General features: G+C 37.8%; 1 protein-coding gene across 22 annotated transcripts in view; it reads left to right on the top strand.

Annotated features, from left to right (window-relative positions):
- AFDN (afadin, adherens junction formation factor) overlaps positions 1-22721 on the top strand; it is a 125783-nt gene that overhangs the window by 52416 nt on the left and 50646 nt on the right. For 14 of the 22 annotated variants that reach the window (XM_051615267.1, XM_051615262.1, XM_051615250.1 and 11 more), the window contains 8 exons: positions 6000-6094; positions 6907-7169; positions 8651-8720; positions 10738-10856; positions 16822-16883; positions 17404-17609; positions 21146-21166; positions 21902-22047. In XM_051615267.1, the coding sequence (XP_051471227.1) occupies positions 6000-6094; positions 6907-7169; positions 8651-8720; positions 10738-10856; positions 16822-16883; positions 17404-17609; positions 21146-21166; positions 21902-22047 (982 nt within the window). The remainder of the gene's footprint in view (positions 1-5999; positions 6095-6906; positions 7170-8650; positions 8721-10737; positions 10857-16821; positions 16884-17403; positions 17610-21145; positions 21167-21901; positions 22048-22721) is intronic. The other 8 variants (XM_051615272.1, XM_051615265.1, XM_051615258.1 and 5 more) reach the window with 1 other exon arrangement.

The following is a 22721-nucleotide window of genomic DNA, read 5'->3' as shown; positions in this document are numbered from 1 at the left end:
AAATGTGAATGTTGACTCGTAACTGCATAAACCCAGTCATGAAATATATTGCATCCTTAACATGGAAAGTGATAGAAAGTCACAGTTTTCACAGGTTTTACTAGTGACTTTTGGTGAATATCAACATACTGTGCATCTTTTTACTGTGTATTTTGCAGTGGTTTTTACTGTACGTTTATATGCTTTAGTGTTTTTGAAAAAAACCTTTTATCTAAATCACTGCTTCCTTCTTGAGCCTTGGTGATAAGGTCTCCTTTCTGATTGTGGGCTACCCCTTGAAATAAGAGGTTGCAATCTGTGATAGGTGGTATACACAAATATCCGTGTATCTTTGTATATTAACTTCTTAATGCAAATGGTGGATAAGCCGACTAGAAGAGGAGCGCTGCTGGATCTTGTGCTCACCAACAAGGAGGGCCTTATTGAAGCAGTGGTGGTCAATGGCAACCTTGGCTGCAGTGACCATGAGATGGTGGAGTTCAGGATCCTGTGTGGGAGGAACAGAATTTCCAGCAGGACCAGAACCCTGGACTTCTACAGAGCAAACTTCGACCTCCTCAACCAATTGTTAAGGGAAGTCCCATGGGACAGAGTGCTAGAAGGTAAAGGGGCTCAAGATAGCTGGACAATATTCAAGGACCACTTCTTGCAAGCACAGCATCAGTGTGTCCCAATGGGTAGAAAATCTAGTAAGGGAGCTAGGAGACCAGCGTGGTTAAAAAAGGAACTGCTGGGGAAACTCAAGTGGAAGAGGAAAATCTATAGATCATGGAAGGAGGGACTGGTCACTTGGGAGGAATATAGGAATGTTGTCAGGGAATGTAGGGAGGCAACTAGGAAAGCTAAGGCCTCCTTGGAACTTAACCTTGCAAGTCGGGTTAAGGATAGTAGAAAGGGCTTTTTCAAATACATAGCCAACAAAGCTAATACCAGAGGCAATATAGGCCCACTGCTGAATGAGGTGGGTGCCCTGGTGACAGAGGATATGAAGAAGGCAGAGGTGCTGAATGCCTTCTTTGCCTCTGTCTTTACTCCTGCAGGCTTTTCCCATGAGCCCCAGATTCATATAACCCCAGAAGTAGTCAAGATAGGTGAGGACATAGTAGATGAGGATTGGGTTAGGGATCAGTTGCATAATCTGGACATCCATAAATCGATGGGTCCGGATGAAATGCATCCAAGGGTGCTGAGGGAGCTGGCAGAGGTCATTGCTAGTCCACTCTCCATCATCTTCGGTAAGTCATGGGTAACTGGAGAGGTGCCTGAGGACTGGAGGATAGCAAACGTCACTCCAGTCTACAAGAAGGGCAAGAAGGAGGACCCGGGTAACTATAGACAGGTCAGCCTCACCTTCATCCCTGGAAAGGTAATGGAACAACTTGTCCTTGGCACTATCTCTAGACATATCAAGGAGATGGGGGTCATCAAGAGCAGTCAACATGGTTTTACCAAGGGTAAGTCATGTTTGACTAACCTCATAGCCTTCTATGAGGAAATTACTAGGTGGATAGATGATGGTAGAGCGGTAGATGTGGTCTATCTTGATTTCAGTAAAGCATTTGACACTGTCTCCCACAGCATCCTTGTAGATAAGTTGATCAAGTATGGGTTTGATGATCAGGCAGTGAGGTGGATCAAGAACTGGTTGAAAGGAAGAAGTCAGAGAGTTGTAGTCAATGGGGCAGAATCTAGTTGGAGGCCTGTGACTAGTGGAGTCCCTCAGGGGTCGGTACTGGGACCGGTGTTGTTCAACATCTTCATCAACGACCTGGATGAGGGCACAGAATGTACCCTCAGCAAGTTTGCTGATGACACCAAGCTGGGAGGAGTGGCTGACACACCAGAAGGCTGTGCTGCCATTCAGAGAGACTTAGACAGGCTGGAGACTTGGGCGGGAAAAATCTGATGAAGTTTAACAAGAGCAAGTGTAGAGTTTTGCATTTGGGGAAGAAAAACGCCATGCACCAGTACAGGTTGGGGGCTGACCTGCTGGAGAGCAGTGTAGGTGAAAGGGACCTGGGGGTCATGGTAGACAGGAGGATGACCATGAGTCAGCAATGTGCCCTTGTGGCTAAGAAGGCCAATGGCATCCTGGGGTGTATTAGAAAGGGTGTGGTTAGTAGGTCAAGAGAGGTTCTCCTCCCCCTCTATTCTGCATTGGTGAGGCCACATCTGGAATATTGTGTCCAGTTCTGGGCCCCTCAGTTCAAGAAGGACAGGGAAGTGCTTGAAAGAGTCCAGCGCAGAGCCACAAGGATGATTAAGGGAGTGGAACATCTCCCTTATGAGGAAAGGCTGAGGGAGCTGGGTCTCTTTAGTTTGGAGAAAAGGAGACTGAGGGGGGACCTCATCAATGTTTACAAATATGTAAAGGGTGAGTGTCAAGACGATGGAGTTAAGCTTTTTTCGGTGATGACCAGTGATAGGACAAGGAGTAATGGATACAAGTTGGAGCATAGGAGGTTTAAGATGAATATCAGGAAAAAATTTTTTACTGTGAGAGTGACAGAGCACTGGAACAGGCTGCCCAGAGAGGTTGTGGAGTCTCCTTCGCTGGAGACATTCAAAATCCGCCTGGACGCCTTCCTGTGTGATGTACTCTAGGTGACCCTGCCCTGGCAGGGGGGTTGGACTAGATGATCTTTCGAGGTCCCTTCCAACCCCTATGATTCTATGATTCTATGATTTTGTATATGCACTTCTGTCATAGGGGAGAATAACTTGTGAAACTTATTTCAAATGCAAACCGTACCAGGTTTATTTGAACGCCCATATGATGTCACTAGAAAAGTTTTGTCAGGTAAATATTTAATTAAGTTTAATGTATGCAGTAGCGGCTAGCATGGTCTCTTTAATCATAGTTCAATCAAGCTTCTTCACCTTGTGTCTTCAAGGCTCATCTGAGAGGCACTTGTCAATTATATTTTCCAAGCTTAAAAAAACCCCCAAAAACTAGACATTTTGTGCACCTGTTTTGCTCTGCTAATATTTAGTCATAGATGTCATAAATAGAATACAGGCCATCTTTCGTCCATGTAACATGTTTACCTTTGCACACATCTTAAATGAACACGTTTCCATGGAGTTCATACCTTTTCCTTCCTTCTTGCTGCTGCTTCTGTATTTTTTTTATTAATACTTATCTTTCTGAGAATTTTGGCCTTTCACATTTTTGAATTAAAATAAAAATTTTGTTGTGTCAGATAAAAAACCTAGCTTATTCTCCCTCCTGCCCCCAACTTCTGGAAGGTAAGTTGTATGACTTGGATCATATGCCTTGCCTTTCTGAACCACCAGAAGTCTTTAAAATTTGATTCTTGAAGGCTGAGAGTCTTGGACTGTCATGGTTTGGGGAGCAGGGTCTTTGCTTTTAGGTATGGAAGAATCTGTAGCCTGCTGAAGTGAGGTACGGAAAATGCATTCCGAACAACATTTAGTCGAGCTTCCAGCTGTTGAAAAACAGGAAATACAAGACTTTACACACATAACCTTCCTTCCCTCCACCAGAACAAAAAGGCCTTTCATCCTTTTTAGAATTTGTAGTAATTGTCTTAAAGATAGCTTTTACTGTAGAAATTGGCTTTTACTGATAGATGGTTACATGGGTGCTCCAAATAACTTTTAGTAACACTCATTTTGCTCAGAAGAAATAAGTGTTTGTATCTAGTGCTGTGGTTTTAAATAAGGGTTTTTTTTTAATTACATTGGACACTCCAGAGAAGCAAAAGTGTCTTAGTTTGCCTCAGCAGAAGCATTGTGATAGTGAAATAATTTTCTTATGTGAAAACACATTTTACATTACATGCATCAATTTTGAGGATATATAGTGGTGTGAACAGTTGCCAGCAGGAGGTTGGTATTGATTGATTGATTATTCACAAGTACTCACCTCAGGAGTGAGATGCGGAAGTTATCTCAAATACTTGAAAAACAGAATATTTTATCTGTAATTTACAGAATATTTCAGTAATATCAAGGAATATGTTAAAGTTTTCTTTTTAATATATCAAAAATGAAAAAGTATGGAGTCGGAGGGAAGTGTATTTAGTGTAGAGTTGAAATCACTAGACCATAAAACCCATTCTCCGCATATAAAGGGCTTAGGAGAAAATGCCATTAGAAATTAGGACCAGAAGCCCTAGATAACTAGCCCTGACTTTTATGCCATTGACACTTGAAATTTGAGCATTTTTGCATGTGAAGTAAGCATCCTTGCTTCCAAACTGAGTCGTGTGTCTTTTGATACCAGGAGTAAATGTTTGACTCTTGATTTATAAATAAGTGAAGGAGCTACTCTGGGTTTTGAAATCTTAAGTTGTGGGGAGACATGGTAACAATTCAGAGAACTGGAAGTTAGCAGCCAAATGTATTTAGTAGCCTATTACATGTCTGCATTTGGTGATGCTGAAGATGCAGCCATGTAATTTCTTAAGTATTAAAAACTGCACAAAATTTAATTTGCTGAAGATACTGTGTTAGGATTACCTTTTTTAGTGTAGAGTGATATTAGATGGTTGTCTCTAGAAACTCAAATATTAAAATGTGTTCTATCTAAATGTGTTCAATAACTGGCTGTTAGTATAGTATCAGCACTTAACTTTGGTATTTATAGTACTAGTCTATGGTCTGTCTCTGTCTGATGTCTCAAAGTCACAATAATGTCACAACATCCCCAGAAGAAGCTTTCCACGAGGGGCACCCATTACACGTTTTTTTCATGTCAATATCACATAAAGCTCTGTTTGCATCATTCTTCATTGATAGCCAGATTCGTCCCCTTTCCATTCACTTGGCATTTTCTGTTCTTTTGTACTGTTGCCTTCTTTTCTTTGTGTCTTCTGCTTTTAGTCAGTGGGTAGTTCTTAACTGTTGAATGTTCTCTGTACTGTTGACTCTAATTCCTTTAAATACTGTTCACTGAAGGATTGACAGAGGGTTTCATAGACAAAGTGAAATTTCTTCGTTAAGGGGCATACATTCTGACTTCAATAATTAGGTCTTGCTAGTAATGCTGGGAGTTTACAATTAGATTTATGGAGGTTTACATTGACCTTCATTTAAAATTTGAAGATGACTAATATCCTACAGGAGACAGTATCACTGTGTGTGCCGTGGCTTTAGTAAAACTCATGCTTTTTTGGGGTGACTTGAAATCATTATTCATGTGTCGACAAGTAACACATCCTTGCTCTTTCAGACTCCCTTTTTGCATCCTCCCTTTGGAGGAGATATCAGAGAGCAGTCAGAAATTACAGTACTAATTTAATATCTTACGGTATTAAAAGTTTGCAGTGTTTTGTGTGAAGTGGGGAGGGTTTATATGCATGCCAGAACCCATCTGTGTTGGCCTATGTAGACAGTAGCTAAATCCTGTTCTGCATCCAGTATGTGTTATTATATTTTATTCTGTTTGGGCAATGTGTACTCCTGGGGGGGAGGAGGAAGACAAACTTTTATCTTTGACCTCATTTTCTACAAGATGAAAATATAGGTCACTGGGACTTGAAAGATAACTCCAGAAGTGATGTATATAAAAGCTGTCATAGGTAAACACTTTATAAGATTCTCTATAAATATTGCCCTGCTTCAGTATCTGGAGAGTAGGAAACAGTTTGGTGTGTTGGCCACCTGACAGTAGATATTGCTGAGAATATGTGCTTTTAGTAAGAACTATAAATACTATTATTATACAGTTATGCAGATACCTTGTTTTCTAAATCTTTTAAACCAATATTGATATGTTTAAAATATTAGAGATTAACAAAAATTGTTAATCTGTTAAACTTCTAAGGAAATGAGAAAATTATGTTCAGGACAGCCACTCTGTTGCATGAGCTGTGTTTAATGTTTTTCCAGCTAAGTTCCCAACAAATGTTAAAAGAATATCAGTCATTTTTTTGGTGAACATTCCTACTCTGAACTAAGTTGCAATAATGTAGAAATCTTGTGTATTTCAGCTTTAATAACTTGCCAGTTAATATTTGTCATTTGCTTTACAGATGGTTCTGACTCCAGAGATAAGCCAAAGCTCTATCGTCTACAATTAAGTGTCACTGAAGTTGGAACTGAAAAATTTGATGACAATTCCATTCAGGTATGTGGGGGGGAAGTGGATGGAAGAACTGATGTGATCTTAATCATTATGTTTAATTGTGGAATACAGTAAAGTGTTTTTTGACTCTTGAATCATTTAACTCTTATAAGGGTGATCTTAGAAGAAAGTCTAAGATCCATATTAATAAAGAGCCATTAAGTTATCCTTCAAAGCTAGAAGGGTAAAATATTGCTGCAATTTCATGTTAATGGTCACAACTCTTTGATTTATTTTATTTCATCTGTCTTGCTTTAAGAATTTCTTAAGGGTTTCATTGTTTAAAATGGGTTGTTTTTTTTTAGTCACTGGAGCAAGTGGGTACGTATCAGTTTAATTATGACTGCTTAATGGCTTTTGAGTCCCAGTCTCAACCCCTTTGGGTGTGAGGTGGGATTTCTGAAATTTCTAAAATAAGCATAGTTGTATGAAGTTCATAACAAGGTATATCTTCTACTACCCTGGATCTACCTCAGTACAGTTAGTTGACTTGTAAGTACTTGCATTATGAGATTTCACATCAAAACAGCAAGTGGAAGAAAACAGTTCTGGACAGCATATGACCAAGAAGTTAAAAATTTTTCAAAATTGGATTTCTGCTGCACATTTCACTTAAATTTTTGTTTTATCTCTGTTGAAAGGAAAATTGAAGTGAAACTCAACTCATTTTTGTACCACTCATCTGTGTTAATTTTTTTGCTTATAAATTTAAGCTACCAGTCTGTAAATAGGGTAAGCTGCAGCTCAGTCTCTTTGTTTTAATGTCTGCTGCAGTATAATGTAGTTTATTCTATGTTAATTAATTCTATTTGTAGTTATTTGGTCCAGGAATTCAGCCTCATCATTGTGACCTCACTAATATGGATGGAGTTGTTACTGTAACCCCCAGAAGCATTGATGCAGAAACTTACGTGGAAGGTCAGCGTATTTCAGAAACCACCATGCTGCAGAGTGGAATGAAGGTTCAGTTTGGGTCATCTCATGTATTTAAGTTTGTGGATCCCACTCAGGACCATATTATTCCTAAAAGACCTATTGATGCAAGCCTTATGGTCAAAGGTCCAAGACACAAAACTGGGTGAGGACAATTTATTTTCTTCTCATTGAGGTGAAGGGATGAGCCTTGTGAAAATAGAGAATGAGAGCATTTTGTAAATGGACTATGACTAGAGTATGATTTTAAATGAGTTCCAAGTAGCTATTTTTAAGTGTTAAATATATAATAAGTATTTTAATACTTGAGCTCCACCTTGTGATTTTTTTTAGGATTAGCAAGTGTCTTTTTGACAAGTTTTCCTGAAGCTCACTTCTGTGTTAAAACAGTGGCATGCCTTACTTTAATGTAAAGTTCATCCAACCTCCAGGAAAGTAAAGAATCAGCTGAATGTTTTCAGAGAGCCTGTTTTTTGTTTGTTGTGGTTTTGTCGTGGTTTGTTGTTTGTTTTTTTTTCTGAGGCAGTAACTTTTGAAAGATTTGGAAATTAAGTAGGGTATTCACAAAATGAGACTATCAGATAGGGAAATAGATGTCTCAATATAGCCATCATTTTTTACAGTGTGATTACTTAACTTCTGATTTCCTTGTTGCAAGTACTAACAGTCCAGAAGTCCATCCTGTTGTTTCTTTATATATTAATATTTTTGATAGGTCTCTAATAAAAATACTTATTATGAATTTACTGACTTCTAAGGGCTCAGGTATTCTGTTCAGTGGCAAGAGAAATATTCAGGAGAAACAATCTTAAAATCAGATTGTATAGTATGGAATAAAATTTATTTTCCATTCACTCTGGGTCCAAATGACAGTGCTACTGTAATATGCAGTGGTATAGAAAAGAAAGTAATTGGCTTAGAGATAAATGAAAGATAGATAGGAAAAGAGGCTCTTCTGGATAATCTGCTGAGCTAACGGAGATGTATACTTTAACTATTAGTATTTTTTTCTCCATTTTATTTTAATGTGGAAGTACACCGTGTGCTTATTATAGGATCTGTCTGCAGGAAAGACCTCCAGCCACTTAGCTGTCACAAAATCTTTCTACTTTAGTCTGGAGTTGATTCTACATCTAGCATGCAGATCAATAAATGCTCTTGCAGATTTATGTAGTCAACTATGAAGCACTGTACTACTGCAGAGCTTTATCTGGAAACAAAATCTCTGGCAAAGGACTATTGCAGCTTGTAGATCTTTAGAATAAGCAGAAAATAAAATGTATTACTATGTTGTAGATTTAGTACTGAGAAGCTGAGCAAAAAATTGTAGCAAGTCTATTCTAGTGAATACAATCCCTTGAACATATTTCTGTGGGTTTATGTTTATTTTATTTATGTTAATTTGTATGTTTTCTCTTATGACTAAGAGTCTGTTTTTCCAAAGGCGATTATCTATATAAATATTTGTCGTGTTTTTATATAAAGAATTGATACAGTGTTTTAAAAAGTGAATACCAACTCGGCTCATGGTGTACCTCTTCAATTTTAATTTATGAATTTTAGCTACTGCTAAATGTTGAATAATACACTTTCTAAAAAGTACTTGAAATGTTATCTTGCTTTTAGAGCTGTTCAGGAAACCACATTTGATCTGGAGGGAGATGTTCACAGTGGAACAGCATTACCAGCAAGCAAGGTAATGTATTACGACTAAATTAGCAGTAAATAATAAAAGAGCATGAATAAGTTAGTTCAAAGTTACAACATCAGTTGTATTTGGTAAAGTTCAGCCAGTTAATCATTCTTGCCAGACTTTTCATTTTGTGGGTGGGTTTGGTTATCATATGCATTATTTATTTTTTTTCCCCACAAAACTGTTGTGTTTGAGTATGTTAGCATTCATTTTATGCAACAATAACTTTTTTTAGAATAGTTTATCACCAAACTGACCTATTGAAGGCAGATTACATGCAGATAAAGAGTCACACTGGACATAGTAAATGGCGTCTCTTGTATATAGCATATGAGTATTGTCATCTGCAAGAGGGTAAATAAATATTTATATAAAATGTGAAGGGGTGTTCAATTTAAATTTAACTGGACCCTTAAGATTTAATGTATGTGACTTTTGGCTTCAGTAGAGCTCCTGTACACACATTGTCTAAACAAATTTTATCTGCAGTCATAGTTATAAACATTTTATGAAGTGATAATCTTTTCTTGCTTTCTTTCTGCACTGTCTTAAATTCTGTGCCAGAGTTGCACTTTCCAAAGGCAAAAAATACAGCAAAATGACACAATGGTTAATGCTTTTCTTAGTGCTGTGATCATGTGCCTCAGACGAAATGAGAGAATGAATTATTTCAGCATTATGAGATGTAGTCATCCTCCCAGAAATTTATTTCCTTTTATGTTTTATTGCTACTATTATCAAATTGAAACACTGGTAAATGATTTTAGTGATATTGTTATGGCAGTATTTGAATATATTTGTTAGTCTTAAATTTTTTCTTGCCTCAGATTTCTGATTCAGTTTTTTGCCTTTCTTCGTAGCTTTTTTAACAATACTTTTATCTTGGTTGCATTCATTTCCTCTGATAAGAATTTGTTTGGTGACATTTTGGGAGGGGAAAAAAATGGAACTTTAAAAATATTAAAATGCCTCAAAGTTGCTCAGAATTTGAGTTTCTGACATTATTACAGAAAAGTACTTTTAGTGGACTTAGGGGACCTTTGAGTTGTGCTGGGTGAGAATATGTATAACATCTTATTAAATAAATGGTGAATCACTTAATCAGTTGCTCTTAAGAGTTTGCTTTTCTATTTAAAAAAGGGGTAACAATAACTTTGATTAAAAGTTCTCTGAGACCTGATGATGACGTGTGAATCATGGATTGGCATCGTACTGAAAAGACTATTTTGTTCGAACTCTTGTTTTGAGATGCACTTTTTGGTGGGCATCTTGGCAAATTATTTAGTCCTAGAAATTTCTTAAGAGTTGTGGAAACACTTCATATTTTACTGATGTTTTGTTTTCAACTGTTTATACTGAAAAATAATTGCTGCCTGTTTTACTGCTGAAAGCAACGTTTTTCCCCTTCCTGATAGGGTTTGTTGTAATTGGAAATAATAAATTAAAAGTTTCCTATTGAGCTTGTGGCACTGAAAGAAAACAAAAAAAAAATCATACATTAAAAAAAATAATAGTTTGAACTGCCACTTGGAAATTTGTGTGCTTTCTAGCAGATCAGACTTTCCTTAAGAACAAGATAAATTATGATAGAGATCAATAAGGTAAGCACTTAGAGCTATTGCAGAAGCAGGCTAGGGGAACATAGCCAGTTTTAATCTGTTAATAGGTTTAATTTGTCTCTTAGCTAAAGTTTTCATTAACAATTAATTTTCAATTCATATTGATGACTGTGCAGCTTTTAAATAAAAAATGTCTGCAATTTTGATCGTATATTCTAGCAACACATTAACAAATAACTGCTCCTAGCTGCCCATTGTTGTCTTTTGAATTGCAAGTGTGTTCTTCGATGTTTTACTGTGGTAAAAACATGTGCTGAACTGCTGGATTCTGTGCTGTGCTCTTCTGTTTCCTCATCTCTTTTCAAGCCTCAAATTGATGCTTCATTTTAATAGTGCCAAGCACACATGCTGGCTAATCCACTGTGTGCATGCTAAGCACCTGTCCCACTGTTTTGAATCAGAGCACCAGCAGGCTTGATGGTGACAGGACATCATCAGCATCCAGCACAACCGAACGAGGGATGGTGAAGCCGATGATTAGAATAGAGCAGCAGCAGGATTATCGCAGACAGGAAAGCAGGTAGGACATCTGTAATCCATTACTTTTCATAATGAAAAAAACTGGATATGTTTTTCTGATGCATCGAGCAGTGTGTTAAAATATTTTAAGCTACTTGATTTTCCCTATGGAAAAAGAAAAAGAAATTTGCTTTGATGTCTCACTCCAAGTAAACTCCAGGATTAACAGCCAAAGCAAGAAACTTCCGAATACTAAAAAACCCAAACAAACAACAAACCCACAGACATTAATTTTCTTAGTTATTCTTGGAGAAGAGGAGACTGAGGGGTGACTTCATCAATGTTTACAAATATGTAAAGGGTTAGTGTCAGGACGATGGAGCCAAGCTTTTTTTAGTGATGACCAGTGATAGGACAAGGGGCAGTGGATGCAAACCGGAGCATAGGAGGTTCCATGTGAATATCAGGAAGAACTTCTTTCCTGTGAGAGTGACAGACACTGGAACAGGTTGCCCAGAGAGGTTGTGGAGTCTCCTTCACTGGAGACATTCAAAACCTGCCTGGACACGTTCCTGTGTGATGTACTCTAGGTGACCCTGCTCTGGCAGGGGGCTTGGACTAGATGATCTTTCGAGGTCCCTTCCAACCCCTAGGTTTCTGTGATTCTGTGATTGTATTATTTGTAGCTCTCTTATTGTAAAGCCAAGCTGATAGTCGCATCACACCATGGTTGATTTGTGGTCAGATGTGTCATATGAAATTGCTTTTATAACAGAAGTACAATTATTTGAAATCTTAGTTTTTCAGTGGCAAGATGATGTGATTTACTCTGGAGAGTGAAATAACCAGGTCATGCCTGTTTCTACAGTACTGTTGGCAAGTCTTGTGAGCAATAATTTTAGCTTTCTCTTTTCTAAAGTTACATAATTTGTAAATGCATATACTGCCTCCTTCATGATTTTTGCTTTTATGATATAGTGGCTATTATTGGGTAGAGGAATGTTATTCTATTTTCTCATGGGCCCCTTTTTCAGGTACAGAATGACACTTTTCATGCCCTGCATATTCAGTTTGTTTCCAAAGCCATAGCAGAAAATGCTAACTTCAGATTGTGTAATTGTATGCCATTTTCTTGTTATTCAGACTCCATGTATTCATAATACTGTGTTCAAATTCAGTTTGTGATCACCCAAAAGGACTCAAGTCCTTGTTAGGTAATGTCTTTTAATACTAGCATTGCTTCAAATATTACCTCTGTCTTCCATCATAAATAGAGAGGACCTGATGGGATGCATCCAAAGATAGTAGGAGTTGGCTGACAAGGTTGCAAAGCCACTCTCTGCGAGATTGTGGAGATCAGAAGTACTGAATGACTGGAAAAGGGCGACTATTAGAACCATCTACAGAGAAGACAAAGTGGAAGATCCAGAAAATATAGACCACCCAGCATTAACTCTTTAACTGGGAAAATTGCAGAGCAATTCCTTGTAGAAGGTGTTTCAAGGCATGCAAAGGACAAGAAAGTGATCAAGACAAGACAGTATGTATTTACCAAGAATCAATCATGCTTGATCAACTTGACTGGCTTCCATGATGAAGCAACTTCCATAATTAGGGGAGAGCTATGGGCATAATATCATCTACCTGATTCTACCAAGGCACTGACACAAACTCCCAGAACTTCCTTGTTTGATAGGATATGATTTTGATCAATAGATCACAAAATGGGTGGAAAACTGACAAAATTGCCTGGCTGAAAGAGTGATGTTTAATGGCTCAAAGTTGAACTTGGCAACTGGTCGTTACTTGTCAGTATTGGGTATGATACTACTCAGTAACTATATAAAAAGATCTGGGTGATGGGATTGAATGCATGATCACCAAATGGGTGATAGCAAACTCGAAGGACAGCGGATAACCCAAAAATAGGATCCACTCTTCAGAGAGACCTGTGCAACAAGCATTTTGTAAAGTTTAACAGAAGTAAACATCAAGTCCTGGACATGAGACAGAAAATGTCAAGCACAATCTAGACCAAAGTCTGACTGTTCGGATTGTAGCTCTGCTGAAAAGAACCTGGTGTACAGCAAACTAAACTTGAGTCAACAGTGTATCCTTACAGCAGTGATGGCAAACTGTGTGTTGGGCTGCATCAGCAAGAACACAGGCAGCAGGTCAAGTGATGTGATTATCCCACCTTACTTGGCTCTGGTTAGGCCACACCCAGAATACTGTGTCCAGTTCTTGTGCCCACAGTGCAACAGAGAGATAGAAAAATTATCCACAGTTCTGTGAAGGGACATGGGCACCAAGATGCTTAGAGGATTAAAGAACTCGATGTATGAAAAAGGTTGAAGACAGTGGGTTTTGGTTGGTTTGTGGGCTTTTTTCAGCCTAGAGAGAAGATATCTCAGGGTAGATCTAATAGCAATCTACCAATACCTAAAGTAGTTACAGAGAAGATGGAGGTGCTTTTATCACAAGGATGCTGGTTAACAGGTGAAGAGGCAACGAGCAGTTGTTTCACGGAAAAATTGCCTGGCTGTATGTAGGGAACAGGAAGTAGAGAGTCTTCACTATTGAAACTAAGTGAACATTGGGATAGATTGCCCAGAGAACTAGAAGAATCTCCCACACTGGAAGTTTTCAAGATTCTGATTGACAAGACTGGATAACCTTGGATAAAGCTCTGCTTTCAGTGGAAGTTTGGAGCACATAGTCTCTAGCAGTCCCTTTCAACTTAGGTTATTGTGCAAATTTTTAAAATTTATTTTTTTTTTACTCTGGAGTCCAGTGTCTTGGTCAGTTCTGATAAAAAGGATATATTTATAAAGAGAATTATTTGGTACGTAGAGTTGGAATTTAGTAGCCTTAAGAAGTCTTAGGGTGGATCTTATCAACGTGTGTAAATACCTAATGGAAGGAAGGAACTTCTTCAATGTGAGAGCAATTGAACATTGGAATGGGTTGCATAGAAAGAGTGTGGCATCTCCATCCTTGAAGATACTCAAAACCTGACTGGAGAAGATCATGAGCACCTTGCTTTGGTTTACCCTGTTTTGAGCAGAAAGGTTGGACCAGATGATCTCCAGAGGTTCCTTCATACCTCAGAAATTCTGTGTTTTTGTGAGAATAATTTTTTTCAGTTCTTAAAAAAAATATGACATTGTATGGCTATCTAAATTTTTAAATTCACAGAACCACAGAATTTTAAATACAGGTGAACTGCTATGATAAATGGGTGACAGGGAAGGTAAATGTCCTGCAGGATTTGAAAGTGCAGACATTCAAGCTGTAAAGCTTCTAATATGCAGCTTCTGTTACCTTTAGGTGGATTTATTATTCGATAGACAGAAAACAGTTCAGAGATGTGAATGGTATAAAAAAGAAATTCCTGATGTTCTAGTGTTTTGTAGTGGGGATATCTTTTGAATGTTTTCAGTGAAGTTACAGTACAACACAACTTGGTTCTACTCTGCACTCTTGTTAGAGTACCTGGTCATCTTGAGTGCCTTTTTCAGACCTGTTTTTATTGAAGTTGCTGAAGATTTAACTTGCGTTTAGTTGCTAGTAGTTGTGATTTTTCCTCTCTCGTGAAAGATTGACAGAACTTCTTTGTCAACGTCTTAGAGCCTGTCAGAAGTTTTTGAGGGTTCTACTGTTAATAATTCTTCAGTTCTACCTGTGCATTTTTATCAGATTATTAAATTTCTGTATTTCTACCTTTCAGCGAGAGGACTTGTTACAAAGAGGGTTGTCTTGCACTACAGTTATGTATTTCAGAAATACAGAGCCACCTGTGAGCTGCATCTTGGCTTTATTTTGGTTTTTAAGTTTTAAAAATGCCTTCTAGAGAGAATACGTGTACTAGTCTTACTGTTACTGTACATGAGGATGTTTTTTTTTCACCTTGGTACCTGAGTGCAGAAAATGTTTTAAGAGAGACATCCAGATTACACTTGGCTGCAACTGCAGACATCTCAAATCTATCATTTTTTTATTGCCAGCATTGACATTGATACTGTACTTCTGTAAATACCTTACATATGTGTACTGTGTATTATGTAATTACATTGCAAGTTATTTATCTAAATACAGCATTTCTACCACATGCTCTCTCAGATCAATTCACTGTGTTGAGATAGCAAAGTAGCAAAGTCAGGCTGTCAAATTAGGAAATGCCAGGTGATTAATTGCTGAAGTGAATGGAATTCTTCTTGTTTGTGGATGTATTTTGTGAATCTTCGGTTAGGCTTCCTGTGGGATACTCTGGTCTCACTTTGTGAACTGTAAGGACACAATAATCATGAAGTGAAATAACTGCTATATAAGGTTAAGAAACCAAAAAATCTTCACTGAGCAGTTCCAGTTTCCTGTTACTGTATACTTAGTCCGCCTCTGTACTTTGTGTGCTTGTCAGCTCTTTATGTATGTGTTCATCACTGCTGTTCAAAGATGAATAATAAAGCAAATAGGACTTTCTTCCAGTCACTCACTGAATGGGTTGAAGAACAAAGATTGGAACTTGACGAACTTATTTTTTCATCTCTAGTCTCTAGAAAAAAATATAATGGTAATCTGAGATCATAAATACAATTTACTTACTGGGTATGGTTGCTCTGATGAAATGTGATTCTGCAAAACAAAATATTATGACTATTTAGTTAAGGATTATTGCGGTTATATATCCTTGTTAGAGAACTGACTTCAGTTAGCATGAGCAAGCATATGATTAAAAAGAATAAAATATAATCTTTTTGCCTTTAATACCTTTTAGGAGTTCTTAATGTGTTTGGTTGGAAATGAGAACAGTAATATAAAAGTGGTGTTAATGGAATGCAGACACTTAACTGATTCCTAATTTTAACATTCCTTACAAAGAAATTACTTTGGCCTTGCTCCTTTTAATGATAAATCATTACCTGGGTAGCATAACTGTTATTTTAGGTTTTTTGCAAGTTTTTTTAAAAATAAGACAAAACTCAAAGGTACCCATAGTTTTTTAATTTAATACAGTAATAATTAATTATAGATCTTTTGACATCAGCTTTCAAAGTTGTCTTGTTTTTAAATACAGGAGATAGATGAATAACTGTGAAGCTTATCAAATATGCCAAGTATATCCCTTCAGTGTCCTGTCTGTTTTGTGGCATAACTAACTTTTTTGCTGTTTTTTAGACTGATTTATCAGGAGAATGAGGCATGTATAATCATACTATATTCCATTCTTTTTCAAAGTTGCTGGGGAAAGTAGAAAGCTACCTGTTGTGTTATATATGATTAAAAATGTCTATAGCATGCAGAAGATGTTAAGCTTTTACACATTTCCTAGAAATAGGTGCCTAATTACAGAGTACAGCAAATGCTTTTGCTTAATGGAGGAACGACCTCTTTTAGAGACTAGAAAAATAAATTTTCTGTTAATTTTTCTCCTCTGAATACTCTGATAAATACTGATAAGAAAGAATGCTGCAGTCAGTTTAAGCAAGGCCATAGTTCAGGGGCTCATGGAACAACTGCTGTATCTTAGAATAGCATAGCAACAGCCAGGTGAGGGTAGGAGCTAGATTTTACCTCCTTTTTCTCCTTACAAGAAGAAAGGACAAAGGAGTTGACCAAGTTCTTACTGGTTTTGAGAGCCTTAAAGATAGCCAAGTACAATTGTTGTAGCCAAGCTCATGCTTCACATTAGGCTTAGTTTGCGTTCTTTTGTGTCCATGAATAATTTATTTGAAACGTGTCAGTGGCAGGTGGCAAACTGATCCTATCAGTCTGCTGTACAGTACGGGAGGGGATGTTCATTAATAACACAGACTGCTCCGTTCAAGCAGTTTGTATTTTGTTCTGTTGTCTTGTGGGCAGATATAGCTTGAATGATTCTAGAGGAAAGGTAAAAGTGATCATTTTGGGGAAAGATGATGTGTCAGCATTTGGAACTAGTGTATTTGGAGAAATCTGTCATTTTACAGTGGAGACAATATCACCCATGCTGATAGTGTGTTTCAATTTTTGTCTTCTTTCTGCAGATCTCAGGATACCCATGGACCAGAACTCATACTGCCTGCCAGTATTGAATTCAGGGAAAGCTGTGAGTAAATCCATTTTATTTAAAATCTTATTACATTTTCATTTAAAGTGTAATTTTTTTTAATCTTGGTCCCCACATTTTAAATTCTCAGACCTGTAGAAAAAATCTGATATACCAGAGATGTGTCCAGACTTCAAATATTGGAAACTTGGTAGGAAGCAAAGACAGATTTTTTAGTAGTATAAAATTCCCTATAGTGAGGGACCTTTGTAGGAGTAGAATGGACGAGAGAAACCTTGTATTTTCCGGGTCCCTTGAAGAGGTACATTTTCAGCAGAGACAGGAAACAGTACAAAAAGGTTTCCTAATGGTCAGATTTTCTAGCTTTGTATAGACGTGTGTTGTTACAGTGCTGCTGTAACTGTAATACATAATAGACACTTAAAGTTTGAATTCCAGTGTGTCACTGCTTTTCCCCACCTTCTCCTCCAAAAAGAAATCCTCTATGCCCCAAGTTACGAAATCGTTTTGTTTTCTTTTCTTTGGCTTTCTGACTTGTTGTTTTCCTCTTTCTCTACAGCTGAAGATGCCTTCTTGTCTGCCATTATAAATTACACAAATAGCTCAACTGTCCATTTTAAGCTGTCACCTACGTATGTTTTGTATATGACATGTCGGTATGTATTGTCAAGCCAGTACAGACCTGACATCACTCCTACTGAGCGTACTCACAAAGTCATTGCAATAGTCAACAAGATGGTCAACATGATGGAAGGAGTTATACAGGTGAGTTTCTCTGCAAGAACATGTCAAGGGAATTAAATACATGTTGTAGATTATCTACTAGCCAACTATTGTTAAGGGGAGACTAATTACCTGCATTGGTTGTCCATAAGGAGGTTTCCTTTTGTGTCAATGAATAATGTGAGAGGTAAGAAACTCTTCCAAGCAATGTGGAAGGTTAGGGAGGGGTTGTTCCTATGAAGAAGCTCGGAGGATAAGTTGTGATTTTCTCCAGAAGGTAAGATCTTTGCAAGCATTTCTGGCTCTTGTGAAACAAACTGGATGTACTTATTAAAGAATATCAATTCAGTAGCATTTGTTTGCACTAATCGATGCTTGAAGTAAACATTTTAAAAATAAAGTTTTGATTCTGTTACTTCTACAACTCATGTACCTGCAAAAATGATAATAAAACTGGACTTTTTGAACCAAGCTGACACAATTGCTTCATAAAGAGAAATGCAAGACCTCAGATGTTCCAGTATTTTATATGTAGACTGATGCTATTGCTATTACATATGCAAGACCTCCACAGAGGCAGTTCTGTTTTGTGTGGGAATGCAGGATAAGAGCCACTGGGTTGCCTGTGAAATTAGACAATACCATGCATTGTGTAACTGTTGTTAAAATGTAATGGTCATTTCTTGAGAATTGAGTGCTAGTTCAGGTATCCTTAGTAACTAATTAATTATTGTAACAACTTTGCCTGCAGGTTTTTCTCAGAGGAAGAACTGAAATGTATTTCTGTATTTATTAAAACATGTTCATTGCAAGAAGTACTGCCTTAATAACCTCTATGCAGCAAGGACCCTCCTGTGCTAGGCACTGTACAAGCATAACAAACACATCAATCCAGCTTTAGAGAATTTATGATTCAAGTGTTACACAACAGGTTGATTGAGGGAAAAGAGGAAAATAAACAAGAGTGTGACATAAAGGTCACAGCAAACCAAAACTGTTCAGCTTTTGTTCAGGTTTTGGCAAGGTTTAGTGGAGTTTACAGTAGGGAGAATGTTATAATTAGACAGTTTGGTAAGCAGTTACAACAGGCTCTCACCTTTCCCAAGAAAAACTGGGAGAAAATGCCAGTGTTGAAGGCACTTTGCAGTAAGAAAACAAAGACTAGCCTTGTGTACCTTCTGAAGCTGGTGAGAGGTTGAAAAGTGGTTTGAATATGAAGTTAAGAACTGCTACATTGCTTTGAGTTTTGATCTTATGGTAAAGGGATATTTGATAAAATGGAAATGGTATCAAAAGTTTAATATTCAGAATCTGCTATTAAAAAAAACCCAAACCATCAGGCTGTGGAAGAGTGATTTTGTTCAAGTCAGAGGGGGCAGTAGTAGAGAACATGAAGTGCAGACAGCCTGAACATAAGCAATTTAGCTGGGAGAAAGGAAAGTAAACAATTAAAGGGTAGGCTTCAAATATAATCTGGAGGCTACAGGGCTAAATCGAAGGAAGTAACTGTTTAAATAACTAATGTACACTGGGAACAATGATCCCCAAAAGATTCGCGGTAAAAGGGATTGGTACATGGAGAAAGCAAAGATAAAGCTCTGCAGTTTCTTTGTGATGAACTGAAATGGTTAGTCATGTAGCTGCCGGAAGATACTGGGGAGGCAGGCTCAAACATCAATTTTCGCTAAAGAAAACAAATCAAAGCTGAAAAATAGATTATGTGTGAAAATACTAATTTACAGCACTGTGAAGGGTTTCGCAAATCAAATTCAGCCTTGTGGTTGTTAGAAGCAAGTGTATTTTATATAGTCTTGCTAGTATTATGAAACTATTAAATCCCAGTGTTTGTCTGGGCTGTCCTTTTTGAAAGGCTGTTTCTGCAGCCTTGCATCTCTATAGTTGCATTGTCAACAAGGAGGTGGTAGCTGCATTTGTGAAAGATTTTATCTCATTAAATTGAGGAGTGTTGGAGATCAGATGAAAAGTTTCATCTCAATGCCAGGCTGAAGAAGCTGAAGGAAAGAGGGGAAAATTACAAATGTGATGAAAGAGTAGAACTTCAGTCAATTTGAAGGCTAGTGGATTGAAGACAAAGAAATGCATTGATTGTAAAGCTTGATGAGGAAAATGTCCTTAAGTTTGACCTCTGTTAGTGTAATATAAGCAGCACTAGCTAAACCAAGTCAAATTACTTCATCTGTTTATATTCATGGTTGCTCTCGTTAAATTACCATATAACAACTGACAGTTGTTTTTTGTTTTTTTTTTTAATATATATCTTGACTGTGAAGCACATGTGAACTGAAAGGGATCTGAGGATATGAAAGACAGAGAAGACAGAGGGGAGGCAAGGGGAGACAGGCACCAAAACAGAAGTAGAGGGCAAGGCAGATGTTGGTCCTGATTTTGCCTGTCTATACCATGAGGAGACTTGATAGCTTTCTGAAGCTACTCGAGGAGTACTTGCTACCAAATAATGTCTGTGACTTTCTGTAGTCTTTGCATTAGTGTGTGTAACTAGTATAGAAGACTTCATAAGGGATAGGGTTAAAATTGGAGAGACCTATGAGAAGGCTTTGTTCTTTCAACAACAATCTAGGAGTAGAAACTTAATATATAAAAGCCTTTTTTTTGTGTGTGTCCTGATTTTTTTTTTTCAGATCACTCTGTGGCATTTCTGAACCTGTGTAAATTTTATCATTTGTTTGTAGGAGTATCTCCTTCCGTTCTGTGCCAACACATCTTCAGTCAGTTCAAAGTGCCTTGGTTAGAAAGGGGGAAGAAACAAAGAAAGCAGTGAAAGTTTGTGGGGTTTTTTGGGTCTAACTAAAATTACAATAGTAGCAGCAAATAACACTTCAAACTTCTGCATCTAAGCTCACTGCATTGCAGGTTGGGGAAAGTTATGGGAATAGAAAGCCAAAAGAATTAAGAGCTTAGTTTTAAATAATCAGGCAAACATATCTGGTGGGTTTTTTTTTGTTTGCTTAACTCAATGTAGCTTTTATGTACTACCATTTAAGAAGCTTAATGTGGTATTTCATTTGACTCTCTTTTGTTGTTTAAAACAGTCTTTTTGTTCTTTACTGAAAAGCCATGTATTAACACTGTCCTAGATGTTTTATGTTTTTTGGTTTTGTTTGTTGTTTTTTTCTGGTGGGGATTTTCTGTCCCGCTTTTTGTGTACTTGTACATTGTCTTCATTGCAGCAGTGTGGGCAAATAGCTCCCTGGATCTGTTACTTGGTTAGTTAGTTACCCCATTGCCCACAAAAGTTCTGCGGGGTCTCTCTGGTGCACTGAGCGTGGAATAACCAGCTATCTGGGATGTCAAGTAGTATAGAGCATTCCTTGAATTGTGGCACTTCAGTTCTTGACTGTTGTGCTACTAGTCCTACTAAAATCCTTTTTTTAAAAGGGACTCAGTTGCATCATAGTTACTGATTAATGCGTCTGTGTATAACTGTGAACATAAGTGTTGTACCTTCATATTTAGTGTTTGATTTCTAAACCTATCATGATTGTTCACAAGTTTCTTTCTTCTATTCTGTTTGATTTCCTTCGTCCGTTTTTCTCCAGGAGGTAGACCAGGTTGATCAGGTAGGATATATTGCTGGGAACTGATCCTAGCTATGTTGGCTTAGCTCAGTTTCTCATGCTGCTTCCATGTCAAAATACAATACTCAAACAGCTGGACTTGAACGGTTCATAACACTCATTCAGCAACTGGAACATGCAGTACTAAAATCCTTTTTTGACTTTGCAACTTTACGGCATTCCATAATTTCTGCTTAACGCACTTCAATGTGGATATGAAACGACCAAAGTTCTTTTTCTTCCCTTTATTTTCTTTTTTGTTGTTTGTGGTTCCTATTCTTTGGATTTCATCTAAGGTTGCCTGGCCTGGCATTTGTGGTCGGGAGATGGTGAGATAGATCAGTACTTGATACTGAATCACCTGGTATCCAAGCCAGTGAGCGCAGTATCAGGTGGCAGTGGGCAGTAGTGGATACGCGCTTAAAAGTGCACAGATTACCAGATACTGCATTCTGCTAAGCTTATAGCTCTGTATAACTAGATGCTTATGCTGTGGCTTTATTGGTATGGCTATCATAAATTTAACAGAATTTTGTATGTTCAGTGAACATGTTAAAATTGAACTTGCCAGTTACAGCAATTGCAATATTACATAGAAATACTTGGCAAATATCTGGTATCTGAGATATGTTTGGTGAGATGGGAAAAGGTACTGGTCTATCTTTTGGAGCCCTTTTAAGCTGCTGTGCTTTATCAGAAAACTATTGCTCTGTATTATTTCTTGCTTTCTATTTACAGAAACAGAAGAATATTGCTGGGGCACTTGCCTTTTGGATGGCAAATGCATCTGAATTACTGAATTTCATAAAGCAAGACAGAGATCTTAGCCGAATTACTGTGGATGCACAAGATGTTTTGGCACACTTGGTTCAAATGGCTTTCAAGTAAGGCTATCAAACTTCTGTTCCACTTAACATTTTTCTGTGGGTTTTAAAACAGCTTCACATTTTGGCCAGATTTTAGGTATATCTGTAGTGTTTTTTGTGTATTTTTAAATCATAGAATCACAGAACTATTCAGGTAGGAAAAGACCCTTGGGATCACCGAGTCCAACCATCATCCCTACTCTACAAAGTTCTCCCCTAAACCACATCCACCAACACCACATCCAAACGACCCTTAAACACATCCAGGGATGGTGACTCAACCACCTTCCTGAGCAGCCTATTCCAGTGTCTAACCACCCTTTCTGTAAGAAAAGTTTTCTTAATGTCCAGTCTAAACCTCCCCTGTTGCAGCTTGAAGCCATTCCCTCTTGTTCTGTCATTAATTACCTTTGAGAAGAGATCAGCACCATCCTCTCTACAGTGTTCTTTCAGGTAGTTGTAGAGACTGATGAGGTCTCCCCTCAGCCTCCTCTTTCTCAAACTAAACATTCCCAGCTCCTTCAAGCATTCTTCATAAGACTTGATTCTCTAGGCCCTTCACCAGCTTCGTTGCCCTCCTCTGTACTCTCTCCAGCACCTCGATATCTCTCTTGAATTGAGGTGCCCAAAACTGGACGCAATACTTCAGGTGTGGCCTCACCAGTGCTAAGTACAGGGGGACAATCTCCTCT

The sequence above is a fragment of the Apus apus genome, chromosome 3 (assembly GCF_020740795.1).
Source record: "Apus apus isolate bApuApu2 chromosome 3, bApuApu2.pri.cur, whole genome shotgun sequence".
Taxonomy (NCBI): Eukaryota; Metazoa; Chordata; class Aves; order Apodiformes; family Apodidae; genus Apus; species Apus apus.
The sequence above is the reverse complement of the archived record's forward strand: the minus strand, read 5'-3'. Positions and strand labels throughout refer to the sequence as shown.